This window comes from Carcharodon carcharias, chromosome 21, assembly GCF_017639515.1.
Source record: "Carcharodon carcharias isolate sCarCar2 chromosome 21, sCarCar2.pri, whole genome shotgun sequence".
Taxonomy (NCBI): Eukaryota; Metazoa; Chordata; class Chondrichthyes; order Lamniformes; family Lamnidae; genus Carcharodon; species Carcharodon carcharias.
Window position 1 is genome coordinate 13476658 of NC_054487.1, and position 12232 is coordinate 13488889.

The window sequence follows — 12232 nt, forward strand, 5'->3', positions numbered from 1 at the left end:
TGTCGACGGTTAGGAGGAGGGTGAACATTGTCGAGGGTTAGGGGGAGGGTGAACATTGTTGAGGGTTAAAGGGAGGATGAACATTATGGAGGATGAGGTGGTGGGTGAGCCTTGTGGAGGATGAGGTGGTGGGTGAGCCTTGTGGAGAATGAGGGAGTGGGTGAGTGTGAAAGGAGGATGATTATTATGTAGGGTGAAGGAGGGAGGGCGAGCATTGTCAAGGGTGAAGGGCAGAATGAGCATTGTTGATGGTGGACAGAGGGTGAGCATTGTGTTTGATGATGTGGACAGTGAGCATTGTTGAGGGTAAGGGAGAGGGTGAGCATTGTTATGGGGGTGGGGGGGGTGGTGGTTAGGCATTGTTGGTTTGGGGAACAAAAGAAAGAACCAAATAACTCTGTTGTAGATAATACTGATACCACAGAGCTCTGAGGAAGGAATCATATTCTTGAATCTCAATTGAAACTTCAAAATCGGTCACTGGGAATTCAAATATCTTTTTAAAAGTTATTGGTCTCTATGGGGATCATATCACAACATAGAGGGACCCATCCAAATCCTAGTGGTGCAGGGGTGAGTGAAGGGGCTAAACCCTAGTATAAGATGGCGACATGAGCAGATGTCCAGATAGATACAAGCAGTTTCAAAAAGCAGTTTGATGGCGAGGATTCCCCAGAGGCATTTAGGATACTTAATGTGATAGAGAACGTGAACCTGGGATCAATATCACGGAGCAGCAGGACCAGAGGGCATATGGCTGCTGAAGCTAGTTTGAGAAGTGCTACAATAAAAAGAGAGAAATTTGACAAGTGAAACAGAGATTCCATTTCAAATCACGTACCTGTTGGTAGACTGCAGGAAACTTGTTGATGATTTGCTCCTGAAACATCAATGAAAGCCATGTTAGAAACAGGCTCTGTGAGGGGAAGGGGAAGGAGGGACAGTGTTAGCTCATTTACTTCACACATCCTTTGGCCTCTGGGTAGATCTTTAGAAATCTCCTGACATAATGGGGAGGGCTCTGGATTGTCTTCACTGATCCCAATCCCTAAAATTTTGGGTGTACCTCAGGAGTTTGATTTTCTATTATGCTTTCCGGGAATAGTACGGTCAGGAGAATAGTGGGGGCTTAGGGTCAAATCAGTGACCCACCATCTGCTGTGAGCTCCTGACTTGCCTCAATATACTATAATTAGGAAACATTGTGCAAATGTTGAAAAATAACCCAGCCTCATTGCTGCTCAGCTTTTAACCAAAACATTATTTTCAAACTTTTTTTTTAAACCTTGAAATTGTTACTTGTTCACCATGGCTAAATGAATGTAAGGAACCACTGACAAAATGGAGGGTCTTAAAGGCCTTGTTAAATTTATCCCAAGTCAACTTTAACACATGTGAGGTGAATAAACAATTGGTCAACAATGTAGAGTGTAATGAGAAAGGGTTAATTAGTAATCTTATGCTCATGGGTACTCTGGGGAAAAGTGATCATAGCGCGATAAAATTTCATATTGAGTTTGAGAGTGATGTGGTTAAGTCCGGAACTAAGTTCTTAAAGACAGTCAATTATGTGTGTGACTGGATTGGGAAAGGCGGATTGGGAAAATGATTAAAACGATAGAAGGGTAACGAAAAAAACGGTAAACATTTAAAGAAATAATTCATAATTCTTAACTAATATACATTCCCTTGAGGATGAAAGGCTCCAAGGGAAAAGGAAGCAAACCAAGACTAATGAAAAAAGGTTAAGGATAGTATTAGGTTAGAAGAGCAGGCTCAGAATGTTGTCAAAAAGTGGAGGAAACCTGAGGATTGAGGTTTAAAAATCAACAAAGATTTGGAATAGATGGAGAGAGAAAATAGAATGAGAGTAAACTAGCAAGAAATATAAAAATAAATTGTCAGGTTTGTGAAAAAGAAGCAGAAAGTTAAAGAAAATGTAGGTTTCTTACATGCAGAGTCAGAAGAAGTGAAAATGGGGAATTAGGAAGTGGTTGAGGTATTAAATAAATATTTCGTATCTGTTTTCACAATAGAAGACATAAAAACATTCAAAAAAGAATGGTTAACCAGGGATCTAATGACAGTGAGAAAGAATTAATATTTTAAAAAGTAATAGAAAATTTAACGACAGATCCCTTGCACCCGATGGTGGAGGGCTTGAAAAGAGATGGCTATAGAGATAAGGGATGCATTAATTTTGATCTTCCAGGATTCTCTAGATTTGTTAATGGTCACCTTGTATTGGAAATTAGGAAATGTAACCCCACTGTACCAGAAAGAAAGAAGGGAGCGAGAAAACTGGGAACGAAAGGCCCGTTAGCTGGGAACCAGTAGAAGGAATAATGCTAGAAATCACTACTAAGAGCCTGGTAACACGGTATTTAGAAAATCATAACATGATGATGCAGGGCCAACGAATATGGTTTTATGAAAGGGAAATTGTGTTTGACAAATCTACAGTGTTTTTTGAGGATGTAACAGCACCACATCTTTTGATTAGGCACTTTATAGCCTTCTGAAATCAACATTGAGTTCAATAATTTCTGACCATAATCTTTGCACCCCCACCCCCTCACAACCATTTTATCTCCTTTTCCTTGTAGGTTTCGGTCTTAGCTGCTTTTATCGTTTTTGCTTTTGGATGACAGCTATTTAATATTCTGCCATTTACACCACCTCGGACCTATGTTTTGTTTCTTTACTTGCCTCATTATCACTCCCTTTGGCTCTGCCCCACCAACTTTTTCATCATTTAATATCTCCCAACTTTCACCCTACCACCGACCTTCATTCTTGTCCTTTTTCCATCCTTCCAATTTCACCTACATAAGACCTGTTACACTTCTAACTTTTCCCAGCTCTAATGAAAGGCTGTGACCTGAGGCATTTACTGTTTCTCTCCCCACAGAAACTGCCTGGCCTTCCGAGTATTTCCAGCATTTTCTGTTTTGATTTCAGATTTCCAGCATTCTGCTTTAGGCTGTTAATTAAACTTGAAGCCATAGGAATCTAGAGTAAACCGAGGGAATTCTTAGTAAACTAGCTGACGGTTAGAAAACAATGAGCTGTATCAGAGTGGGGAGAAAAACTCAGGGCTCAATGTAGAGACCACTGCTGTGTTTAATCTGGATCCCTAACTTGTCAATTTGCAAGATGGTGTCAGAGTTCAGAGACTTCAGAGTCAGCTAGTGGTCAGAGCCTGTACCAAAACTGTGACAGTGGCCACAGTAAAATTGTATGGGAAATATTGGGCAGAATTTTGCCCTTGTTGGGTAGGCTCAGCAGGCGCGGTTGGGAAGCTGACCACCACCTGCGATTGAGGCCGGAAGGTGATTTCATGCTGGCAGGCCAATTAAGGCTCACCCAGCATGAAATACTTAGTGCTGCCTGTGTGGGTGGGGTGGGATGGGAGTGCAAGCAGGACAAGTACAAACTTCGCACATGCGCACAAGTGCACATTTGATAATCTCCCTGAGGCAGAAAGCTGCCTCAGGGAGATGCAGAGTGTTAAATAAAAATTAATAAAGAAATGAAAAATGTAATAAAACATGTCCCCTCATGTGACTGTCACATAAACAGGAACATGTTATTAATTCAATTTTAAATTTTTTATTTTATTTGCTTTAGGAAACCTCATCCCGCCAGTGAATGAGGTTTCCTAAAAAGTGCAAAGGCCGCTTGGCCTTTTCGCCTGCCTGCCAACCTAAGGTTGGACAGACAGCCAAAAATGTTGTTACTTATCTTTTTAATGGTTTTAACAGGCTTTTTAATTGTCGGGGGGCATGCACCGGAGTTGGCAGCGTGCCCACCAAATGGATTATTGGGCAACTGCGTGGTGACATCGGGATGCTTGCCCAACATCAACACGCATCATTTTACGCCAGAGTGGGTCGGGCATGCGCCTGCCCACTGAGCTAAAAGTTTTGCCCGTTTACATAGCACCATACAATGGTAAAGGTAGTAAACATTGATAGAAAATTGTGGCCAAACATTATGACAATGGAAAGTAAAGCTCATGGACAGAAAGTGTGGGCCTACAAAAGAATTTTATTGACATAAGAACAGTCGCTTGGTCGTACAGCAATTGAGTATTACTGAAAAGAGAGACATGTTGGTGAAATCTTTCGTCTTGTACTCATCAGGGCAAACACAAGAATGCCAAATTTCAAACGATCACAATTTGTATTACAGTAGAAAAGGGTGCTTCAGCAACATGTCCCCTTTTTCAGCAATATATGAACACCAAAAACATTATCTTGATATAGTCCAGCCAGACACAACTCTTAGCAGCAACCAAGTGACAGGACAACCAAACATGGGGGTATGCCTGGTGCTCATGACTTCATTTGAATAATATATCACTTCCTGCCAGATGGCCTTTCAACACTTCAAACCACTTCAAAAAGAAATCAGGATATTAAAATTTAATTATTGGTTGAGCAGCCTCATGATTCAATTCTCCCACTCCATGTCTCCATGTCAGCCTCCTTAGCCTAAGTGCTGAGGAACACTGTTGCCATAGGAACAGGAGTAGGCCATTTAGTCCCTCAAGCCTATCTCTGCCATTCAAATAGATCATGGCTGATCTGTACCCCAACTCCATTTACCTGGCTTAGCTCCATCTCCCTTGATACCTTTCCTTAACAAAAGTCTAGTTATCTCAGTCTTGAAAGTGCCAATTTTCCAAGCAACCACAGACTTTTGGGAGAAGAATTCCAGATCCAGATTCCCACTACACTTTGATTATAATGGTTTTTTTATCATATGCAAGATAGCGGCAAAGTTCAGAGATACAGAGTTACCTTATAACCAAGGCTTGTAACTATATTGTGACAGTAGTCATAACAAAATTGAATGGAAAATGTTGACATGGCAATTTATAACAGTAAACACTGAGAATTACGCAACCAAAAATCATAACAACAGGAAGTAAGGTTTATTTAAAGAAAATGCAGCTGTGGGCAAGTTTTAATAATACGTGGAGTTAGAGTGCACTTACCTTATTGACTCAACCAAGCTAGATTTATCACTGAATCTGAAAAACAACACAGAAGATATCATGTTAAAAAAAAGTCAGCGTTCTGTTCAGTTTCTCTTCACGCTTGAACCCACCAAACCAAATTAAAACATCCTCGGTTAACAAACTGCTGAAGCTGACATTTTGAAGCTGGTTGACAAACATACCTGCTGTCAGATTGCATCGTACCAGTCTGGACTGATTCATTCCATATCGGGTCAGTCTGAACAAATCGATTCTGCACCATGCCATTCTGTATCATGGCAGCTTGCACTGAGCTGGTCGGGGCTAAGCCAGTGGAATTCCTAAAAGTGGAGGTGGCGAAAGGTGATGTTGAAAGTTTAATATAGTCTATGACTGGCACCATACACAATTACACAAGCATGGATTGTATCAGCCACTGTGGGACAGTCAATACATCACTTCTTAAAATAACAAAGACTTTCCACTCCACACACTATCTGCCTGTCCTCTTTTATTGATGGGCCTGCTGAGCTTTCAGCTTTTTCCTGGTTATTTCACTCCTAACTCACCAAACCTGTTCCAGCACATTGAATAACCCTTCTCGACATTTTTGAAAAGGCCCCTGGCCTGTTCTAGGAGTGGGGCGGGGTGGGGGAGAGGGGCTGGGGGCATGCCTGAGTTCTGTAGCTGATGATAGACGGTATGAAGAGGGCAGTAAGGATCATTCTTATGAATAATTATTCCAAGGGCTTCTATTAATTCTCTGTAAGTCCAATCCTGCCCTCCTGTGCATCCCGTATTCTTTCCCTCCACAACCAATGGCTGTACCGTCTGCCGTCTCGGCCTTAAGCTCTGGTAATCCCTCTGCAAAGCTCTCCTCATTAAAATCTATCTCTTTGACCAAACATTTGATATCCTGTCCTAGTGTCTTCTCCTTTGGTTTGCTGTCAATTGTTTTGTCCAATTACACCCCTGTGAAGAACCTCTGGATATTTTGCTAGGTGAAAGGTGCTATATAAATGCAACTTGCAGTTATAAGAACAGAATATCAGCCATAATAGGAGGGGGTAAATATAATCTCTCTTTGGTAAGTGGGACTTGCCACATCTTTAGTGTATCTGATTAAAACAAAGAGCAGTTAAGGAGTATGTGCCTCAGAGGGGAATTATCCTTGGGTCTACATGGAGACAAATCCCCTGGACCTGATATCCTGCTTTCTAGGGTTTAAAAGGGGTACCTGCAGTGATGGTGGATGGAATGGATATGATCTTCCAGAAATATTAGATTCTAAAACAGTTCCCAAGGATTGGAATGTAGCGAACATAACCTCACTATGTAAGGAAGGAGGGTGAGACAAAATAGGGTATTATAGGCCAGTTAGCCTTATATCAGTAGCAGGCAAAATGCTTGAGTCTATTATTAGGAACATGATAACAGAGCAATTAGAAAATCATAATATGATTAAGCAGAATCAACATGGATTTATGAAAGGAAATTATGTTTGACAAATCTGTTTTTCAGAATGTAAGCAGCAGGATCTGTAAGGGGAAATCAGTGGAAATAGCATATTTGGATTTCCAAAAAACATCCATTAAGGTGCCATGCAAGAGGTTACCACACAAAATTAGAACTATTGTAATTGAGGGATAATATTTTTGCATAGGTTGGGGATTGGTTAATGGACAGAAAACAGAGAGTAGAAATAAATGGGATAGTTTTAAGTTGGCAGGCTGTAACTAGTGAGATACCACAAAGATCAGTGTTCGGCCCTCAAGCTATTTACAATCTATATCAATGAATTAGATGGGTTGGGGGAGGGGGGGTGGTTACTGAGTGTAATGTATCCAAGTTTGCTGACAATACATAGGTGGGAAAGCAAGTGGTGAAGAGGACACAAAGGGGCAGCAGAGGGATATAGACCGGTTGGGTGAGTGGGCAAGGACATGACCAATGGAATAAAAGGTGGCAACATACGAACTTATCCACTTTTGTAGGAAAAATAAGAAAGCAGAATATTTTTTGAATGATGAGAAGCTGGGAAGCGAGAGGGACCTCGGTGTCCTTGTACATGAAAAGGAAGAGACTCAAGGGGTTAAATGGCTCACTCCTGTTCCTATGGTCACAGAAAGTCAACATGCAGGTCCTGCAAGCCATTTGGATGGCAAATGGTATGTTAGCTTTTGCTACAAAGGAATTGGATTATAAGGGAAAAGGAGTCTTACTACTCCTGCTCCTATTTCAAATGTTTTTATGCTTGTAGGCTTTAGCTCATTAATTGCATGGTTAGCAGCTTTAGAAGTGGTTCCGTAGAATCATTGGGAGTTAAGCTCAGACTGCCTCCTTTGCCATGCAATGCATCAGGCTTCACAGAAAGTGCAATGAAAATTACTCAAAACTTTTGAGAGGGTACAGGAGAGATTTACCAGAATGGCACCAGGGATGAGGAATGTCAGCCATGTGGAGAGACTCAGAAGCCGGACTTTTCCCTTCAGAGGAGAGGTTCAACAGGGGTGTAGAAAATAATGAGGGGTCTTGACAGAGTAAATAAGGAGAGATAGTTTCCACTGTCAGTATCCAGAGGATTTAAGATAATCATTAAAAAAGGCAGGGGAGGGGAGGATGAAGAGAAATTCTTTTACACAGCAAGTTGCTCTGATCTAGAATGCGTTGGATGAAAGGGTGGGGGAAGCAGATTCAATAAAAATTTTCAAAAAGGGACTGGATAAATACTGAAAAGGAAAAAAATACAAGATTGTGGGTAAGAATGGTGGGTGGGACTAATCGGATAGCTTTTTAAAGCTGGGCTGAATGGCCTCCTTCCATCCAGTAAGAGTCTACCATATTATGGGAATCTGACAGTGTGCTGGAAAAGCCCTCGCTGATTATAACCGAGCTTAGCGCTATTAGTGACTCTTCCTCCCATGGTTAATTGCTGGTGTATGGTTCCACAGATGCCAGCTGACACATTTTGACTCCGGTCAATCTTTGCAGGTGTATCTAGTGGGTACAGGTTGGAAGGCCTATTGGACTGCATGGGGTACTACGGCCTAGCTTGTACCTGTCCTCACCTAACACTAACACATTTCAGTGGGAAACACTGAGGTGTAGGGGCCTTAACAGGTATTTATGGCCCCTATCTAACCAGAAGCAATGGGGCAATTGCAGCATCCCGGGTGAGTGCGACACAGGGTGCTTCCTTACCCCACAACTATAGTTAAAGCAGTCTCAGGTTACCAAAGGTTGAAGCTGAGAAAAACATTTTTTCTATCACATAATTGAGTACTGTCATCTGTGAATTTCAGTGCGATGTGATGCCCAGTACAAAGGCTGTATGACCCAATGACTAGTTGATCGAATCAAGCAGCATGTTCATTCAATTGTTCATAATCTGCAGAGTACAGACTGTACCCAACCAGCCCACACTTTCAAAACCAAAGCAAAATGTTGACTGTTAGGATGTGATTTCCCCAATTGGACAGCACTTACTGAACAATCCCGATTATGCTAACAGCTACATTAACACCCAATTTAAGATAATTGGTCAAGTTCATAATGTGGCTCATTTACGTTCATACCCAGAGGCCCATTCTCTGCAAGCAAATGGAATATGTTCAGGCCTTGTGTCATTTTTGAATTACCCAGGAGCTTGGGGAGCCTAAAGTTCCCATTGCTTTTTCTGTGGTAACACCTCGGACAATCAAGGTTGATTTGCTAAACAATCAGCATCCTTTTCTCCTGTAGTATAAATTGTTGTGATTGTTTGAAATTTGACATTCTTGTATTTGTCCTGATTACTGCAGGATGTAAAGCTTCGGCAACATGTTTCTCTTTTCAGTAATGGCAAATAAGTGTTGTGTCAGTTACATACCTGTTGGCAGATTTCACCACACCAGTGCCAGTGTGCTGTACAACTCCAGTCAGAAACAATCCATTCCGTACCAATCCATGCTGTACTGGTCCAATTTGTACTGATGCAGTTTGCGTTGGTTCAGTCTGTATCAATCTATTCTGCTCTAATCCAGTCTGAAACAATCCGCTCTGTACTGATTGAACTGATCCATGCTCTGCTGATCCAGCCTGAACTGATCCATGTTGTGCTAACACAGTTTGTGCCAATCCAGGCTGAACCAATCCATTCCGTAACAACCGAGTCTGGGCTGATCCAGTCCGAGATGATCCAGTCTGTACCAATCCAGTTTGAACCAATCGATTCTGTGCTAATCCATTCTGAACTAAGCCACTGGATCTGAATGTAGTAAAAGACAATGAAATCTCAGTGTGGTCCTGAAAAGTGTTTGCTGTTTGACATAAAGTGACACAAAAGCACAGACTATGCCATATACTGAGGTATGCAGTCAGTGCATCATATAAATCTAATGAGAACTGATAAGAGAATCCTGGTTAATTTTCAGCTGTGGCTCAGTGCCAACACTCTTATTCCGGAGTCAAAAGGACATGGATTCAAGTCCAGAGACTTGAGCCCATTATTTAGGCTGGGACACATCTGCAGTATTGAGGGAGTGCTGTTCTGACGAACAAGGCTTTGTCTGCCCTCTCAGTTAAACGTAGGAGTCTCCATGATATTATTCGAAGAGCAAGGGAATTATCCCAATATCAGGATGCTGATAGTGTGGGTTTCAGTAATGCCTTTGAATGTCTAGGGGCATGGTTAGATTCTCTCCTGTTGGAGATGGTCATTGCCTGACACTTCTGTGGCACAAATGTTGCTTGTCAGCCCAAGCCTGGATATTGTCCAGATCTTGCTGCATTTGGACATGCACTGCTTCAGTATCTGAGGAGTCATAAATGGTGCTGAACATTGTGCAATCATCGACGAACATCCCCACTTCTGAGCTTATGATGGAAGGAAGGTCATTGATGAAGCAGCTGAAGATGGTTGAGCCCAGGACACTACCCTGAGGAACTCCTGCAGTGATGTCCTGGAGCTGAGATAACTGACCTCCACCAATCACAACCATCTTCTTTTATGCTAGATATGACTCCCATCAGCAGAGAGTTTTCCTTCTGATTCCGCTGACTCCAGTTTTGCTAGGGCTCCTTGATGCCACACTTGGCCAAATGCAGCCGTGATGTCAAGAGCAGTCACTCTCACCTCACCTCTAAAGTTCAGCCCTTTTGTCCATGGTTGAACTGAGGCTGTATTGAGGTCAGGAACTGAGTGGCCTTGTCAGAACCCAAGCTGGGAGTCAGTGAGCAGGTTATTGCTAAGCAAGTACCGCTTGATAGCACTGTTGATGACCCCTTTCATCACTTTACTGATGATGGAGAGTAGACTGATGTGGTGGTAATTGGCCAGATTGGATTTGTCCTGCTTGTCATGTACAGGAAATATGAGGGCAGTTTTGTACATAGTCTGGTAAATGCCAGTAATACAGTTGTAACTGTATTAAAATAGCTTGGCTAGAGTCGCGGCAAGTTCTGGGGCACAAGTCTTTAGCACTATTGCTGGAACATTGTCAGGGCCCTTAGTCTTTGGTATCCAGTATCCAGTATCTTCAGCCATTTCTTGATTTCACATGGAATGAATTGAATTGGCTGAAGACAATATCTAGGCTTGTACTGACAATTGGCTAATAACAATCTGTGATGCTGGGGACCTCTGGAGGATGCAGAGATGGATCAACCACTCAGCACTTTTGGCTGAAGATTGTTGTGAATGCTTCAGCCTTATCTTTTGCACTGATGTGCTGGGTTTCCCCATCATTGAGGCTAGGGATATTTATGGTGCCTCCTCCTCCACTGAGTTGTTTAATTGTCCACCATTCACGACTGGATATGGCAGGATCTCGGAGCTTAGATCTGACCCATTGGTTGTGGTTCTGTCGATCACTTGCTGCTTATGCTGTTTGGCACGCAAGCAATCCTGTGTTGTAGCTTCACCAGGTTGATACCCCATTTTTAGGTATGCCTGGTGCTGCTCCTGGCTTGCCCTCCTGCACTCTTCTATGAACCAAAGTTGATACCCTGGCTTGGTGATAATGATAGAGTGGGGGATATGCTGGGTCATGAGGTTACAGATTGTGGTTGAGTACAATTCTGCTGCTGCTGATGGTCAATAGCACTGCATGGATACCTAGTCTTGAGCTGCTAGATCTGTTTGAAATTTATCTCATTTAGTTTGGTGGTAATGCCACACAACACGATGGAGGGTATCCTCAATGTGATGATGGGACTTCATCTTCACAAGGACTGTGCAATGTTCACTCCAACCAATACTGTCATGGACAGATGCATCTGCAGCATTCTTATCTGGACTTAAAGACTGTATTGAACTAATACTGGACCAAATGCTTCATTTTTGTCATAGGCGGTATCACAGGTCAGGGGAACCTCTATCATCTACAGATGTGGGAGAAGTGGTTGGATAGTGGTATTATCACTGCACTGGTAATCCAGAGACCCAGGGTAATGCTCTGGGGACCCGGGTTCGAATCCCACCACAGCAGATGGGGAAATTTGAATTCAATAAAAATCCTTATAAAGGAAGTCTGATGATGACCATGAAACCATTGCCTATTATCTGGTTCATTAATGCCCCTTTAGGGAAGGAAATCCACCATCTTTACCTGGTCTGGCCTACATCTGGCTCTAGACCCACAGCAATGTGGTTGACTCTTAAAATACTCCCAGAACAAGGGCAATTGAGGGTGGGCAATAAATCCTGACCTAGCCAGCAATGTCCACATCCCATGAACAAAAAAAAAGTAAAGTTTCCAGCAAGGGTTTACTTTCAATTGTGGGAAACCTGGCTGATATTTCCCCTCCCTAACCCAAGGGCACTGAGACTAACAATGCCAAATTGCTGCCTAACTGGAATTATCTAACTTAGACACAAACCAGGAAGTCAACCGAGGACCTTGATCATCAGAGGGGCAAGGGAGTGGAAGAGATAGAAAATGGTCAGATGATCAGGTGAATATAAACACTAAGAAGTTGGTACTGAGTCATGCAGGCACAAGGTCCTCGGTTGATTTCCTGGTTTATGCTTTCAGTCCTGTAATACTTGATTGTTAACATGTGGCCAAAGTGAAGCCTTTCTATGAATAATGAAAATTATGGCCGGTACCTCTTCTGAAACATCAGGCCTTCATCAGAGGGTGTGGAGATGTAACTGAATGGCAGACCTCCAGAGCCCATCCTTTGGGTTGCATTCTGCCTGCTATCTCTGTAAGCACTGCAAGAGAAAAAAACCTTTAGAATTTGGACTTTTTCTTTTAAGGCTTTTTC

At 42.4% G+C, this 12232-nt stretch overlaps 1 protein-coding gene across 12 annotated transcripts in view; it reads right to left on the bottom strand.

Moving 5' to 3' along the window:
* The window catches only part of LOC121293089, a 219927-nt gene that overhangs the window by 38497 nt on the left and 169198 nt on the right, over positions 1-12232 (bottom strand). For all 12 annotated transcript variants that reach the window (XM_041215688.1, XM_041215699.1, XM_041215693.1 and 9 more), the window contains 5 exons: positions 12072-12179; positions 8853-9230; positions 5188-5325; positions 5003-5038; positions 842-880 (listed from right to left, as the gene is read on the bottom strand). In XM_041215688.1, the coding sequence (XP_041071622.1) occupies positions 842-880; positions 5003-5038; positions 5188-5325; positions 8853-9230; positions 12072-12179 (699 nt within the window). The remainder of the gene's footprint in view (positions 1-841; positions 881-5002; positions 5039-5187; positions 5326-8852; positions 9231-12071; positions 12180-12232) is intronic.